At 43.1% G+C, this 17,277-nt stretch overlaps 1 protein-coding gene across 2 annotated transcripts in view; it reads right to left on the bottom strand.

Moving 5' to 3' along the window:
* SPON1 (spondin 1) overlaps positions 1-17,277 on the bottom strand; it is a 263,015-nt gene that overhangs the window by 150,139 nt on the left and 95,599 nt on the right. For both annotated transcript variants that reach the window (XR_006714095.1, XM_045484602.1), the window contains exon 4: positions 3,411-3,484. Coding sequence is in view for 1 of the 2 variants with exons in the window: in XM_045484602.1 (XP_045340558.1) it covers positions 3,411-3,484 (74 nt within the window). In the remaining variant the exon portion in view is untranslated. The remainder of the gene's footprint in view (positions 1-3,410; positions 3,485-17,277) is intronic.

The following is a 17,277-nucleotide window of genomic DNA, read 5'->3' as shown; positions in this document are numbered from 1 at the left end:
TCCAGAAAGGTAGCATAAATTAGTAACTCCTAAAGACTTTTTCTTTTTACATTTCCATTATTATGACCAACTATGTTGTAAAAAAACTAAATTTAGTTTTGAAAAAGGGATTCCAAGCTAAGAGATAGATGCTGGGGTTATAATTGTAGCTACCAGGCACTATTAAATGAGGGAGCAATCTCTCAAAAGACCAAAATAAGGCCAATGGGTAGCTTTACCTGATCAAAAGGGCTTTCAGATATAGACGGTAGAGTAAACTTAAAGATATATCCAAGAGTTCAGGGGAATACACTCATAATAAACCTCTTGGAGTTCCAAAGGAAAATTAGCTTCTATTTAAAAAAATAAAGTTTGGGGTGCCTGGGTGGCTCAGTTGGTTGGGTTCTGACTTTGGTTCAGGTTGTGATCTCGCAGCTCATGGGTTTGAGCCCCTGTTGGGCTCTGTGCTGACAGCTTGAAGCCTGGAGCCTGCTTTGGATTCTGTGTCTCCTCTCTCTCTGCCTCTCCCCTGCTCACGCTCTGTCTCTGTCTCTGTCTTTCTCTCTCTCTGCCTCTCAAAAATAAACATTAAACAATTAAAAAAATAAATTTCTAAGTTTGAAACTAAAAAAGACATACTGTTTCCTATGAGGAAAAGCCAACTGAAAATGAACCGGGTTTTCAAAGGGCAGTGAGAACCAGCGTCAACTCACCCCTCTTCTGCTAACCACAGCCAGCCTCACCCAATATCGATGACTTCCTGCCATGTTGATCTCCTGAGCTGCCCCCTCTCCCATTTCTACCCTCCATCCATCAGCCTCCTTTTTAGCTCTCCCCTAAGTCTGTCTTTTCTCCTTATCCCTTTTCTCCCACAGTTTCCTCCCTTCTGTGAGTTCCCTCCCTGTCTCTCTCCATCGTTTGTGACATGGTATTAAAGTGAGCATGTGCACGCATGTGGTTATTATAGGTCACCTTTTTGAATATTTTATGTTTCTCTGTTCCTAATTGTAAGTAACTTAATGTTTTATGTTTCTTTTAAAAAATAATGATTGCCAGTGCCTTTTATCTTCGCTGTTGTTAATTTTTCCCCCATGGATGAACAGCTTCAACTGAGAAAAAATAACAGACACTAGTTTCTTTCCCCCCCTTCCTTGATGGATTTGATTTGACTTACCAAGCAAGAAAGAATGTAAAGACCTTAATGAAAGAGCTGGAGATAATTAAGTAGGCATACACAGTTAAGAGAAATCCCTTTGCTCTCTGCTTATAAATTAAAGACTTTCTTAATGTGATCTGCTTTGCTAATTGTTGGATTTCCTCATAGGTCTGCTGCCTCAGGTGGGGTCGGTCGGCGGGGGGATTGTCCACAACTGCATGTAATGATCCTTCAGCCCAGGGCCTGCAGGACCTTTATTTTTTGTCCACCAAGTTGCTGATGGAAAACGGTTTCTTTTTACATATGCATGTTTCGTCATTTCGATAGGATCTCTGCTTCAGAAGTGATAACCAATAGAGACTTGCACACCATTGGATTGACACTGTAACTGCAGAACTTAGCATATTTGTATGGCTTCACACAACATCAGAGCTGAGGCTTTGGCAAGTGCACGGTAGTTAATGATTGCTGTCAGTATGCGAGGGTGACAGAGAAGTGTTTCCTAAGAACCCTCAATTCTGAGAAATAAGTCTGTCCTCTGAATGTCAAACTAACAAAATCATACCACAGTGGCTGTGATTAGCCATCTGTGGGTGTAGACCAAGAGGTGGCTTGTAAATGTGTGATCCAGAACACCCTAACTCTAACCCACAGGACCTTGGTGTCATCTCATAGAGACGGGGCAGGAATGGGATTGGTCCTTTAAGAACCAAGGGACTTGACAGTCAAGGTGTCCTCTGTTCGGAAAAAGGCTGAGTGACCCTATGGACAATTAAATATGAAAAGGAAAGTCCCCGAAGCCGTGTGTGGAAATGTCCACCTGGAAGCTGACCAGGGACCTCGGGTTCCAGTTCTCTGGCCCCTATGACAGGTATGTCTCCACTGCAAAGCATCCAGTTCTCTCCCTTTGCTTTTTTCATGCTTTCTGAACCATCTTCCACATAGGACCTAGTTTCTGCTCTAGCTCATGCATAGGGAGCTATGCTTTGGTACACTTTGATCTACCAAAGGCAATAATGAATTGAGACACGGTCCCTTCAATGGAAAGGCAGTGGTTAAGAGCACTGGCTCTAAGGTCCAAACTCTGCCCTTGACCACTAGCTGTATGATTCTAAGTGAGCTTTTAAAACTTTTTGTGTCTCAGGCTTCTCATCTATAAAATGGGGATGAGATATTTGTGCAGATCACATGAGCAAGGCATGTGAAGTGCTGAGAATAGTGCCCGGCATATAGCAAGCACTTGAAATATATTAGCTATTATTATTATTATTATTATTATTATTATTATTATTATTATTTTCCCAGAATACCTTTATCAACCTTTCTTTTTCTTAGTAGCTTATGATTTGCCAGAATTTGAGAAAATTATTTCTTCGCAAAATGCCCATTGCTCTAGATGCAAATAAAAATTCTGCAAAAATGAATAGAAATGAGACAGTCAAGCTGTATAATCGTAGAACATTTTCTATTTTTATTTAGTTCTCTAATGACTTCAAAACACATTCAGATATTTAAGGTCTTAATTTTTTATGACAGATTAATAAACAAGCATCGGATACAGATAACAATAGCTAACACTTATATATATATAGCACTTACTATGTGCCAAAGATGCTGTGCTTATATACATACATTAAGTCAGATAACTAGGAAGGGCAGAGGCAGGATTCAAACCCAGGCTGGATAGGAATCCAGGCCTCTCCTCTGACCTCCCCATCTACTTGATCTCTATGAGCTTTGTTAGAATGCCTTCAACCCAAGGAGAGGGCATCAATAAGCTTGCAAATCAATGGACCATATCCTTGACTGTGGTAGAATCATAAGGTCAATGCTCCCTTGGCAACCCCATCTCCTGCTTGTCTTTCTTGGAGAAAATCCACCCCCCCCCCATACTGCCCAGGTGCCACACAAGTTCTTCTAGAGATTATTCCAGAGAATCATTACAGGCATCTTAAAGGTACACAATTGTGCATTTCTTAATTAAATCCTGTGAATTATTCCAAGAAACCTCTTTAGAATAATCACTGTTTCACAAAAATAAGAAGACGACACCAATATAAGGTACATTATCTCCTACCCAGGGAATCAAGCTGAGTAATTAGAACTTAAGGCAGATCCAATTATCCACAAAACACAGCCAGATTAAAAATTAGCGCTACGTGAGGAAGCTGAACCTGGAGAAACTCAGCACAATCAGCTAATGCCTGCCACTGGATGGTTGCACTGAAGGAGCCACCTTCCATTTACCTGGCCCTCCTCTACTTGCAGTTCTTACCTTGTTCACAGAGTTTCTTGGTCAGAGAGCCCTCATCTTGAAAATAAATGATGCGTTTCTGCACAATGCTGGCCCTGTTGGAAGAAAAGCACGATGGTGAGGAGAGCAGGTTTGAGGCATGTCAGATCCTTGCCCGGCCACCTATGGCTGTGTGGCTTTGGGTGAGTCTCCCCAACTCTCTGTGCCTCAGTGTCTCCATTGAAAAATTGTCATTAATAATAATGCATACCTCGTGGGGTTGCTCTGAGAATGAAATCCAAAAAATGCATGTCAGGAGCACAGAACATACTTAGAAGCCACTCCATAAATGTTAGTTATTGTGTTGTCAGTGGTGGTGCTAATATTAAAAGAACTAATGGCATTTTCAGTAACTTTTCTCAATGGCTCATTTTATTCTAGTTTTGTATCAAATGATGGAAGCCATTTATAGATCAACCAAATTCAAATCAGAAAAGCATGTCAAATCCCTTTCCTGAAGGGGAAAAAAAAGAATTTAAAAATATATTTTGATGTGTTCCGAAAATGTCATTCTCTATCTTTCCTGAAAGTCTAGACGACACTGTCTCCTACATTCTGAACAAAGACAATTTCAGCTGTTACATTTCTCTCTTAAACATGTCAAACACAGGATCTTAGAATTTGGAAAGAATATCTGGAGGTTGAAAAATTACTTTTGGCCAGTACGTATTTTCTCCTTAACCTAGGACTGCACAGACATACTACTTCTCCTTTAACCCACTCTGCTGTATATTTTCAGCTGGCTGTGCAGACGTCGAATCCTGAAACCCAGCGTCCCTGTAACATGAAGTCTACAATACTTAACGATGAAACAGTGCCAGTGGGTCTTGGCCCTTTGTACTGATTTTCTTCAGAAATGCTACTCAATCAAAACATAATTTTTTTACTTTGATTTGCCCTACTTAACAGAGAAAGGGATCATCAGCTCCACTACAGCAAGGCACACTGAGGGAGTGATACAGTCACATGATCTGCCTGTGTCACGTGATCGAAGAGCCAGGCATGGGCCCCTGTATGCACGGCTCTGCAGAGTAGGGAGGCGGTTTTCTCGACGGCATGGGCCTAGGCCAAGATTACTTTCCAAAGAAACATCTACTCTACACCCAGTCTTGCACAAAAGAATAAAATTCAGAGCAGCCTACATATGTCTTTTATAGCCTTTCCTTACCCAAGAGAGACGAGATGTTGAAATAAATGAATGAAATCTGCTTCCTGTCTCCACAAAGCTACTTTGATCATTTATCCATTCTGTTGACCATCAAGCAGCAAGTTTTCTCAGACCAAGAAAACTCTCTTGAGAATACTCATCCCAAAGCCAAATAACAAAGTCTTTTGTTAGTCAGAGCATCCCATTATCTACCACTTTAGAGTGTACTTTCCACCAGGAAGTACCTCAGAGAACACTGTAAAGGGCAAGGGAAGTAGCCCAGACCTGGCATTCTTGCTTCAGCTAAAGGCTTCATCCTCTTTCCTACCAAAGCAGCCTCCTCCCCCATTTGTCTTCCTGTTGTATTTATTGGTATATTTTCAACAGATAGTCGTTGGAGGCCTGCATGGTAGCCAGACACTGGCCAGGGACACGGTCATGAACAAGACAGGTGGGGCGGCTTCCCATTCTCAAAGTTGACAGCAGAGTGGAGAGAAAGCACGAGACAGCTAAATCTGCAGCTACGCATTTAACATGACCGCGATTGAGTGCTGAACGGAGAAGTCTCCAGGGTGTGGGAGAGTGTAATACAGGGGATCCCCACCAAGCCAGGAAAGATTCTCTGCAGAAAAGGCGGCTTAGATTGGAAAGAGTAGGAGGTCAATAGGGCAAGTGGGAGGAAGAAATAAAGGAGAGGACATCCTTTAAAGATCCTTGAGGTGGGAGGGTCATGGCTCATGACCAGTGGTAGGTCAGGGAGGTAGTGTGAGATGAGCCGGGGAGGTGCACAGGGCCACATCACCCCGTGTCTGCAGGGGGATGGCATTTTACACCAAGCTTGATGAGATGTCTTTGATAAGTGTCTTTGATAAGAGGAATGAGATAATCAGATGTGCTCTTTTAAAAAGAGCACTTGGGCCATAGAGTAAAAATGAGTTGGTATGTGGTTGCAGTGTAGAGTTCCCAAGCAAATTAAAATTTACTTCAATAAAATTCTCTTGCTAAAGTGGTTTGAAAACCCTTGATCTATAGGATAAAATACAAAATTACCATTGTATTCAAGGCTTTTCACAAAATTTCCCCCAAACACCCCTCTGGCTTTGTTTGTTGCCATTTTGTATCATGGTCACTGGGTTTCAGAGTTTGAGAAGTCTATTCCCCTTGCCTGAATACCTCTTCTACTCTACTGGGCCCTTGCTGATGCTGTTTCCTTTCCCAGAATCTCCCCAAACATGCCTTTGCTAGCTAGCATCTGTAACAAATCCTTGGAATCTTCTCATAGGCAAAAGCCTAAGATCATGCTTAGAAAAATTAAATCACCCCAAAATTTCAAAAGTATCATTGTAAAAGTGTTGGGGGCCAGGAAGAGAAAATATGTATTTCCTACAAGATGTTTTCATTTCCTTCATGCCTTGTTTTATGAAGTCTACAACAGCTTACCCACTCTTTTTGATAATAGTTGTAATTTCTGAGTCCTTCCTATGTGCCAGTCACTGTGCTAGGGAGGCCTTTGATGTACATAACCTTATACATCTTATGTTTTGCATATATTACAGCTCTTCAAATTCCTTCCTTATCCAAAACCCTGGGTTGGATACATTTCTGAATTCAGAGTTTTTCAGGTATTATTAGAAACTTAAGATGATAATATACCATTAACATCCCCATAATCAAACACATCAATTTTTCTGAAACAAAATGTAAGAAAATTCATAGTAAGAGAGAAAGTAAAAACTTCATATAGCTTCATGTCAGTTTTGGTCAAGTTTAGCAAACGTATCAAAATGCTCTTATTTGTAGAACAATTCAGTTGAGAATTTGTAGCCATTTTCTCCATCACAGGTGAGGATGGCTGACTGAGGGGGGGGTTAAGTAACATGTCCACAGTCTTGAAGTTTCCCCTGTCTACCTCCAAAGCTCATGGCCTGTGCTATACCCAGCATGGTTTCAAGGGATTAAAGATAATTACATATAAAAAGTACACGTGGCGTGTGAGTTGAAATGTATTATGAAATGAGGCCTGTTTCATCCATTTTAGCATCTCATGGAACATACCATGAAGAACTGAGACTTTGATGGCCTCCCTAGGGCCTGGGTCATGATCAGCTGAAGTTCTCCATGAAGACTGAGCATACATTTCCATGCCTATACATGACCAAACCTCTGTATCATGCCCTTTGGATTTCAAACTCTGTGCAGATCAAATGTGGGATACAAGGCTTATTCTGATCTGGCCTCATCTTTGTCTTCAAAATCTCATGCCCCTGGGCCTCTGTCTATGGGACTCCTCAAGACACATGTGAGCACAACACACACACACACACACACACACTTCAGTTACCCAGAACTCATACCCTACTAAGATTGGTTTCTTGACTGGCTGCTTGGCTGGGTGCTCTTCTATGAGAGCCATAGCCTCTTGAGTTTCTCCTACCACAGCACTTATTATTAACTTATACTGTAACTGCCTATTTACTTTTCTATCTCCTGTGCTAGTTTATAAGCTTCTTGAGAGCAGGAACTGTATCTTACTTCCACTGATGTTAGTATTGTTGCTGTACTGGAATTCAAGAAGGAACGGAGTTTGGGGAAAAGAAGAGAATTTGAGATTGAGTGATCTGTAGGGTATGATGGTGGTCTGTCTAGTGGGTAATCAGACATAGGGACCTGTGACTCAGGAGAGATGTGAGGGGTGGGGAGTAGGGGCATGTGAGTCACTGGGGCAGAAGTAAGAGGTGAAGCTTTTGAAGCGGCAGGTGTCACCCAGGGAAAGTGTGCAGAGTGAGGAGAGGCAGGCTGAGCCCAGAACTCTGGAGAAGACCAATATTCACCTATAGGTATACCAACAGAGACCAGGATCTGGTACGCTTGGCTGCAGAAGATGTTTCTTTTTATTCCTCATTTGGTCAACTCCTGAGAGAATTTATATTCTGAGAAAATGCATTTCATTTTGAGTCTGTTCCCATCAAAAGTATAAAACTCAGCTGAGATTTATAAATCATATTATGATTCAGAAAAATAATAGCTTTACAAGATGAGAAAGCTGTTAGTAAGAATTCCCTTAGCATTTCAAAATGACAAATTTCTCCCATCCTGTGTTACAATTTGGCAGTCCCGTTGCATAGCATTTATACACTGATACACTGAATGCTCTCTTATCATGAGAGAGCGTGTTAAGGAAATCTAAATGAAATTTCTCAGCATGTTAGCTTCTCAAACTTTGGAATATTGAGGTTCTAAACAAGTTACCAATCATTTAAAAAGTTTTCTTTTAAACCTCAAGTGGTGGAACCATCCTGGACCTCTTGGATGCTTGACCCTTTTCTGTCTGCAGGTTTTATTCATTTGCTTTTCTTTCTCCTTGGGGAATTTTCCTGTTGGGATAAAGTTAGAGTTTGCTAAATTGTGAGTATGCTCCCTGCTCTCACCAAAAAGAGACAGGGAGACACCAGAGACTGAAGGACTTGGGAGAAATCAGGCCAGGAAATCATTCACAGGGATCATCAGTGGCCAGATGGCTGCCATATAGAGATAATTCATGTACGGTCCTTAATACATGCGTATTACATGAAGTAAATATTCACAATGTGGTAGCCATTATCTTTCCTGTCGTTAAATCACCATCTCCTAACAAGGTGCCTGGCGCATAAAAGTACTTAATAAACAGGAGCTATGATTATGATTAACATTGGGTCTGTCTCCTTGGCTTGTGGAGGGAGGGGTGAGGGTGCTAGCTTGGTCAGCTGCTTCAGGCAGAGATAATGAATGGCCAAAATGAAACTCAGGTTTGTGGTCTCCAGACTAATTTTGCCCACTCTTTTCCCAATTCTAGGAAAATCCCTCTTACTGAACATTTCTTGGGGTGTCTAAAAACTTTGTCTATGATGGCAGGGATGTTTTTTCATAGAAGTGATCCAGTGTATAAATAGTAACACCACTTCCTTCTACCAAAGAAAGGACAACTCTCTGGGAGCACCCAGAAATAAAATATCAGAGTCATAGTGATGGTAATATCATCAGGAACTGAGGCTATCTGCCTTATTTTACTTCATAAGAATGCTAACTATTAACCTGACCATGGTCTCATGTTAATCAGCAAATGCTTACAGAGGCGGGATGCATTCCATGATCCAGACTCTTGCCAATTTTTTATATGGCTTTAGGTGGATGTCAGGACATGGCGCTGTGTCCAAGACTTAACAGGCATCCTGGCAGCCCATCCTAATGTGCCCATGGGAGAAGAAAAGTGAAAGCTTATCTGGAGGGCTCTAGCTACAACACACAAGAGAACTCCAATGCCGCCCAACCGTAAAGTCACAATCTGTGTTTGGGGGTCATAAAACTGCAGACTCAGAGACTTGTAGTCATCTACCATTACTGCAACCAAGCAATGCTAGTAGTTGGCATGAGATTATTCCTGCTTAATTATCAATCACTCATAAAACATTTACTGAGGACTTATTTTGTGTCAGACACTTTGCTAGGAGCTGAAAATTCAAAGAGAATAAGAGACAGTGCCTTCCAGTAAAGAGATCCTAGTCCAGTGGGAGAAGAGAGAGACAAAAAAAGGAAACAGGAAATCAATATTGAGCGGGATGATGGAGGAGCCATGGGAAGCTGAAGAGCAGTGACTAACTTCTCCTTGGCAAAGCTCCAACAGGAGGCAATGATGGCGGCGCTGCAGGTCCGAATTAAGATCTGGGCAGTGGAAATAGACAACCTAAGAGATACGTTGTAGGAAAATTGGGTAACTTACTGGCTAACTTACTGGATCTGGGGCAGAAAGAGGAGGCTGAGTACAAGATATTTTATTTACTTTTTGTTTATGTAACAATTAAACACCCAAGTCCTCCACAAGTATTAACTCACCCAATCCTCCCAACAACCCCATGACGTAGGCGCTAGTATTATCCCTGTTTTACAGACAAGAAAACGGACAGAGGGAGTTTGTGACACCCCATATACAAACCCCAGGGACTAGAGGGAGGGACATTGGTGCCAATGACTGAAACGAAAGGCAGACGGGGCAAGGAGGAATTTTTTTTTTTTTTTGTCATTTTTGGAATTTGTATGGAGATAACTGCACATCCACATTCAGTTATAAGAAATAATACAGAGAAATACACTTTGTACAATTTTCCCCAAAGGTAACGTTTTGTAAAAGCTCAGTATGTACAATGTTACAACGAGGACGCTGACACTGGGACAATCCACCAGGCTTGAGTCTGGTAACAAAATGGCATAGTAGGGTTCATTAAGGGCCAGAACATGTCATTGTGTGCCTATCACAAGCTGCCACACTCTAAGAGAGAACACTCTCAAATGACTCTTAGAAAACACAGTATGTTAGAACCCCAAGTGGAGAATCGCCTACAAGTGCTATGGGGACTCTGGGGTAGCAGGCCATTTCTGGCTCAGATGAGGTGGGAGCAGAGGTGGAGTTGGAGGAATTATCGCTTAGGAATGAGGCCCATCAGAATAATTTCTTGGAAAGATAGCACAGAAGCTGAGCGTGTACCCAGGGACGGGCACTTTGCAACAGTTAAAACGCACACCAAAAAAGAATCCTTGGCAGGTCCATCATCCATGGTCCTTCTATACCTAACCCGGGGTATCAGCTCCACACGGCTGCACGTGCACACGCAGCTGACGCCATGATCAGAATCCGGCTGAGAGGTCAGTTCGGGTCTTAACAAGACTACGATCCATTCCCAACCTCGTATCATGATCCTTGGATTTCTCAAGCTCTTGATTCACGTCGTCGAACAAAGTTATGTCTACAAAGCCACAGTTTCAATTTTAACAAAACCTGGAGAAAACTATTTTTAAACACTCAGTTTATTTCTTCTCCGAATGACCCCATGACCCTGGGGATAACAAGCTTATCACGATTCCATTTTTCTCTTAGTACTGTCCAATTTCAGACCTAATCTTTATCATATGTCTTGTCGATACTATTACCCTAGTACTGCAAATTTTACCTTCCCCAAATCCAGTGGGAAATTAACAATGAGGAATTGATTTTCATAAGAGAGATGTGAAAAGATAAAACTGGATTATGTTTCAAAAGAGCTAATTTAGATACAAGAGGCCTTAAAACCAGACAGACATTCATTCACTGGCGTTTTGTTTATCAGAGTAGGTACCACAAAGCTGTGTGAGGAGTTGGAGATACAAAGATGAATAAGGCCTAGTGTGATATGAAACAGTTACCAGCCTGATGAGAGAGGGAGAGAGACACATCGTCTGATGAGTCAGAATTCTGCATAACAAGTACTAGAATCTACTCAATACCCATGTCTTCCATCCCCCATGATTTCACAACCCAGATTTTTTTTGGGGGGGGGGTCATACCAGGCAAGCCAATCATGACTGTCTTGTTCCCACTTTCCCAGCCTTCCTTGCAGCTGGGGAATTGGTGCATGTGACCCACATGTGACCTCATTTTTAGAAGCGGAGGTTTACAGGATAGAGGGGAGACTATTTGAGAAAGTTGTGCTTTCCAGATGAAAAAAATTAATGACTTACCCTGGCCTGTCCCTCTTTTTAAGTTTGTTTGTTTGTTTGTTTGTTTATTTATTTATTTATTTATTTATTTATTTATTGGGAGACAGAGAGAGAGACAGAGAGAGAAAGAATCCCAAGCAGGGTCTTCACAGTCAGCATGGAGCTGGATGTGGGGCTAGAACCCACAAACCCTGAGATCATGACCTGTGCCGAAATCTAGTCAGAGGCTTAACGGACTGAGCCACCCAGGCGCCCCTGTCCCTCTGTTTTCAGCCTTGATTACAAACACAATGTGTTAAATAAAGCAGCCGTTTTGTGACCATGAGGAAAAGGCCAGGAAAAATCAGAGACACTGGTCCCGACACTGTTTAGCTATTGAAACAATACCAGTAGTCACCTACCTCTGGCCTTCTTGTTATTTAAAAAAAAAAAAAAATCGCTCCATCTGTTGACGTGATCCTCAGTCAAGTTTCCTAGCGAACGCTGCTCTCAAAAGCATGCCTGACTGATGGGAAGTGGTATGGACACCACAGAGGGTCGCTCAAAAGGTGAGTCACAGCAAGTTCTGCCGACCCTACGTACCTGGCCAGGAGATGGCACTGGGGAGCCACTGGAGGACTCTGGGGGGGGAGCGGGGACAGGGCTGTTTTGATCAGAAGAGTCTTTGAGAAAGACATTCTGGATTTGGCAGGTGGGAGAACATTCTGCTCTTTGCTGGGACCCTCCTGGGATGCCGGGGCCAGGCACCTGTTCACATTGTCTAGAAGGAGAGCAGGCAGGCCGACAAGTATGACCCAGGCTGGAGACAGACGTGGCTGTAAAGGAAGCAGGGTGGGTGGGAGTTTGATAGGAAAGCACAGGAGAGTGAAATGTTCTTTCTTTTTCCTCCGGAGGAGGCCTGTACATGCCTGTAAGCTGGGGCTGAGGAAACAGTGGAAACCCTTAGGGGAATGTGCTAGATCACTGGCTGGAAATTTGTCATCTGTTGGAAAAATCTTCAATAAACTCACATGGACAAAATAAATAGGCTGCAGGATGTATTCCCAGTTGTGGGGGCTCTGACAGGTAGGCCATTCTGAGTAGTGAACAGGACCATTTCTTATTTCCTAGAATTGTTTTTAACTGGACATTTTTTTTTTCCAGCATATTTTGACCCTTTGTGGAATCCTCCCTCTGGCTTAACTTATGGCATTTCTTAACCGTGCAAAGAGATAATAATCTAATTATTGAGCCTGGGGTGGAGATACTATCTCACAATACGTCTTTAGGCTAAAAAATCTTTTTATCTTAAGAATACAGTGACATGGGGTTTCATGTTCCTGAAAATTCCTTTTTTTTTTTTTTTTTTTTTTTGCAATCAGCCTTAGCATATTGTTTACAACATGATTATCAGTTCTTGGGGTGTTACCAGTCAAGGGACAACTGACAGTTGGGGTCATGTTTCTATAATACTGTTGAGCCCATGATTCTGCTGGATAATGTCTCATATGGCCAAGCTAATGGTCAGTGCCTACCTGACTTTCCCTTCCAACTTCTTCACATCTATAAACCTTCAGAGGACTGTGAGCCCCTCTAGCCCTGGGACCATGCCTTACTCATCAGTACGTGCCTGGAAACTAGCAGAGGATCTTACCAAGGCTTTTTGAACTTGGGGTTTTTATTTATTTATTTATTTAAAAAAATTTTTTTTCAACGTTTTTTATTTATTTTTGGGACAGAGAGAGACAGAGCATGAACGGGGGAGGGGCAGAGAGAGAGGGAGACACAGAATCGGAAACAGGCTCCAGGCTCCGAGCCATCAGCCCAGAGCCTGACGCGGGGCTCGAACCCACGGACCGCGAGATCGTGACCTGGCTGAAGTCGGACGTTCAACCGACTGCGCCACCCAGGCGCCCTGAACTTGGGGTTTTTAATCTGGGGGTCTACAGACAGGTTTCAGGATGATGAAATTTTGTGTGATGTGCACAAGTGCATATTTCCGGTGAAGAGTTCACAGTTTTCTTCTGCTTCTCAAAGAGGTCCCTGACCTTGAAAAGCTTCAGAACCACTATTAGGTCTGAAATGAATGATAGCAGATATGTGAAAACTGCACATACAAAATGTCATTCCATTTAATAAAATCTCCAACTAAGATATATGCTCTTTGCTTTCTTTTTTTTCTCTCTCTCTAAAGATGAAGGTTAAATTTTTATTCCAAGCACCCAAGGCTTCAACTGCTCTCTCTCCAGACTATGCTCTGATCCAAAATAGAACCTGTCGCGGCTGGAAAACAAGAAACAGAAGGGCAGCACTGCTCCTGGGGTTCTCTGGTGTTCCCTGCAGTCCTTGCCACTCGGCACAGGGCACGGATGTAATCCCACAGCCATCCCAGCCTCTAAGCTAGAGGAGCTATGCTGCCGCATCACAGACTCCCGCTCGGCCAGCTGACACAAGTCATTGCCTCCTAGAGTTGGTCCTTCTCCGCCATGGCCTCAGCCGCCTCCCCTTTCTGTGGATTCCTGTAAGCCAGGACTGGCAGCACTGTCCTCTCAAATGTAAGGAGACAATTCAGGTGACAGAGCAAGGGCCTCACGCACAGGCAGCCTGCCATCCTTTGTGTTCCTCAGAGGGCCTTCCTTGTCACACCGGATTTTCTGCTGTGGAAATGGGAGCTGCGTGTATAGCACCAGACCTGTGGGTTAGGAGATTCTCCTTCCTCTAGGCTGGGCTAGGGACTGTGGGGAGGGTGGTTATGCTTCCTAGCTAGGGATTCATCGTCCATGAATGGGTTTCAGAAGATTCCTAAATCCCTGAAAAAACTGTATGCAAGATTGTAAGTACCTGCCTTGTTTCTGGGGGAGAGATTCTACACGAAGCACTGCTCTAAATTTCGGAGTCATGATTTTCATGCTTGTTAGTACCCACCTGAGTCCTACCTCCCTCTCCGCCCGAGGAAGGAAGGACACACATGGACAATTAAATGAGTGACTCCCTGTACAATTACTGCAGTAACCTAACAGGTCTCCTCTCCTTGTCAACCCACCCAACTTACCTATGTTCTGCCAGGGAATTAACTGTCACCTCCAGCACATCATCACCTCCTTTCACAGACTATTAGGCAGCCATGGTGCTATGGTTCTAATGATCTCATCTCCCACCTCCGCCCTGCCCTGCTCCACCCCAGCACAGGGTCTGGCACATAGCAGGTCCTCTCTAAACAAAGGCACCTCTCTCGTTTATAGATCACAATCCAAACTCTTGGCTAAATGTCCACAATCCTGAACACCAGGACGCAAGCTGCCTTTGACGTCTGAGCCACCCCATGCCCCGCCACCCCTACTCTCTCCCTGACTCTTCCTATCTGCTTGAACTCAACCCTGCCTTTTCACTGGGTACAGAATGTGTGTCACATGACTCCTCCTGGCGTCTGCCCATGCTAGTTGATAGGCCAAGAATGCACTCCCACCCCCTCTCTAATCACACCCCCCTCATCTGTCACCATCTCACTGTCACCTCAGAGTCTCATTGACCAGGACTGTCAGAAGCAACCTCCTCTGGGTTTCTACAATACCATTGATCTTCCTCGTTCATTTGGCATTTGGGCGCTGGACACTCAATGTTTGCCTAAACTTGAACGCCTTGTGTTACCATTTAACTTATTGTGTGTTTATGTTTTGTGCCTCTGACTGAATTCTGAGCTTTCTCAGGGAAGGGACCTTGCTGTACCCTGTGGGTCCCTCTAGCACTGAGCTCGGTGTCTTTCATGCAAAAAGCACTGAAGGTGTGGTGATGTGATTTGTTTTCATATACTGACTTTACCCATAAGTCAACTCTTTTATATTCAACATGTAGTGTTGAGTGTCTACCATATGTCCATGATCTGGCAAGACGTATAAAGTCCTTTGTATTAGCAGTGCCACCCAGAGCGCTGGGTGAACGGCAAACAGTGACTGGTCTGAGTCACGACATGTTTCCCACTGCATAAAGGCCAGTTAAGTCGGCTTTGCTTTGTTCAAGCCAGGCAGTTTGGCTGATGGCAACCATTGTTCTCCAAAGGAACCATTCGGGTTGAATTCAAAATCCCTTCACAATGTTGGGAATCAGTAGGATGATGGTATGTCTGCCAGGAGGAAGTTAAACCAGGGACAGAGCTTTCTTTATGGAAAAGACCATTGCTGATTGCACTGTGCCTTCCACTCTGTTCATCCTTTGAGTCGACTTTTCAAAAAAAGACACCCAGAGGCCTTACATTTTTGACTCACTCCAGATTTGTCCCATGTTTCTCCTTTTCAACACTATGCAGCACTCTCATAGCATCTGACCTCATTCTTATGTCATATGAGCTTATCAGAAGTATGACATAGTCACACTGGACCCCCATAGGGCTCTAGAGCAACATGAGACCACACATAGACCACAAAATCTGGGCATGATTTGTTCTGTTTTCTACCCTTACTCATTGAAAATGCTTTCAGAGATAAGTGAAGGAAGGAAAGGAAAGGAAAGGAAAGGAAAGGAAAGGAAAGGAAAGGAAAGGAAAGGAAAGGAAAGGAAAGGAAAGGAAAGGAAAGGCAAGGCAAGGCAAGGCAAGGCAAGGCAAGGCAAGGCAAGGCAAGGCAGAGAGAAGGAAGGAAGAAAGCCAGCCAAGAGCTCTATTTTTCTGAAAAATAATGTGGAAGAGAAATAATGGGACCTCATTTTAATGCACAGAAGAATGCAAGTGACAAATTCTGTTTTTAAAAATACACGGTAAATTTAAAAAAATTTTCACTAACTCTTGAGATGGGGGACTTAAGAGGGAGCCTCTTACCCATGTTAAACAAGGTACTGCAAATCTTTTTTTCCTCAAGTAGGCAAAGAATCAATTAAAACCCCCAAAATCAATAAAAATATCTATCCTAAAGGTGGAACTGTAACAACATTTATACATTGTGTATCTCAGAGAGATGAGGAAGTTTAGTTTGAGAGCATATGTCCCTGAGAAATGCTTAGAACCTCCACAAAGTAGGGACAGAAGTCACAGTGGAGGCAGAGAGGAAGAGTCAGGGAGAGGAAGGCTTCAATTTCCTCATCTCTATCAGGGAACAGGAGTAAAACAAGATGGCCATCACCTCCAGAGGACGTCCCTAAAGCTGGACCCTCACAGTGTGGTAAACCCAAAGATCAAACTTGTTCCAGGGTCTGTGTCCTGATGGTCAGTGCTTTGTTTTGTGTTTGCAAGTGGATAAGTTTGTGCCATCAGGTTGTGATGTACATTTCCCTATTTTTCTGGATGGCTCCATGTCGATGATATTTCTGATATAAATATCAGAAGATACAGTTCAAGAAAATGAACTAGCAGAATCCTTATCCTAGAAGGATGTTCGGTAATGATCTTCCAGTAATGATGCTTTGCACTGTATTTAACCCCACTGCATCCAAATGCGTTGACATGCATCATATTTCTTTGGATTGACATAGCTGGTCCTGAAGATCTATAATTCAGCTTCCTGCTGACTGGATTCTTATCCATTCAAGTTGCCCTGGAGATGACCAGCAGTTCCTCATGGCCAGAGGTCTAATGTCACTGGCCCAGTTTTGGAAGATATCGTACTGAATTGTTAGTAGACAAAGCTAATAAATCCTGGCCTTCCATGTGTCTGGTACCCTCCTTAAGAAGGCCACACTAGTTCTTTGGATAATAAATTGTTATCATTTGTGTAACATGTTTTGGGAAATCAATTAACTGCAACTGATTGGGGATCCATACATGAACCAAAGACAACCAGAGATGGTTTGGACATGAGGGATGCTAGCAACTTCAGAGCTGTTTTCCTGCTAACTCTGCCTGGTAGGACTTTTGCATATTGAATGGTACAAACTGGCCTCCTCCTTGGATTATCTTTTGAGGAAAAAACAAAAAAATGTCAGACAAATTAAGAGAAGAAGGGTCAATGACATAGGCCATGGGTAATTGTTCAGAGCACTTTCCTGCTCCTTTCTGGAGCCCATGGCAGAATCCCATGGTGACCCAGTACAACCATAGCCGATGTGATGATGTGATCTGCCACGCTGTCCCAGACACTCATGTATCTGTGTGAGAAGTTTCCAGCACTGAAGGTCGGCTGTGCAGGAGAAATACTGCACGGAAGGCTGCAGTGAGCAACATCTCCATTTGGATCCTGTGGGCTCTTTTGGTTGTTGTTGTCAGGGCTCATCAGCATAAAAATGAAGTTG

The sequence above is a fragment of the Leopardus geoffroyi genome, chromosome D1 (genome assembly GCF_018350155.1).
Source record: "Leopardus geoffroyi isolate Oge1 chromosome D1, O.geoffroyi_Oge1_pat1.0, whole genome shotgun sequence".
Taxonomy (NCBI): Eukaryota; Metazoa; Chordata; class Mammalia; order Carnivora; family Felidae; genus Leopardus; species Leopardus geoffroyi.
This window is presented reverse-complemented; position numbering and strand designations above follow the sequence as displayed.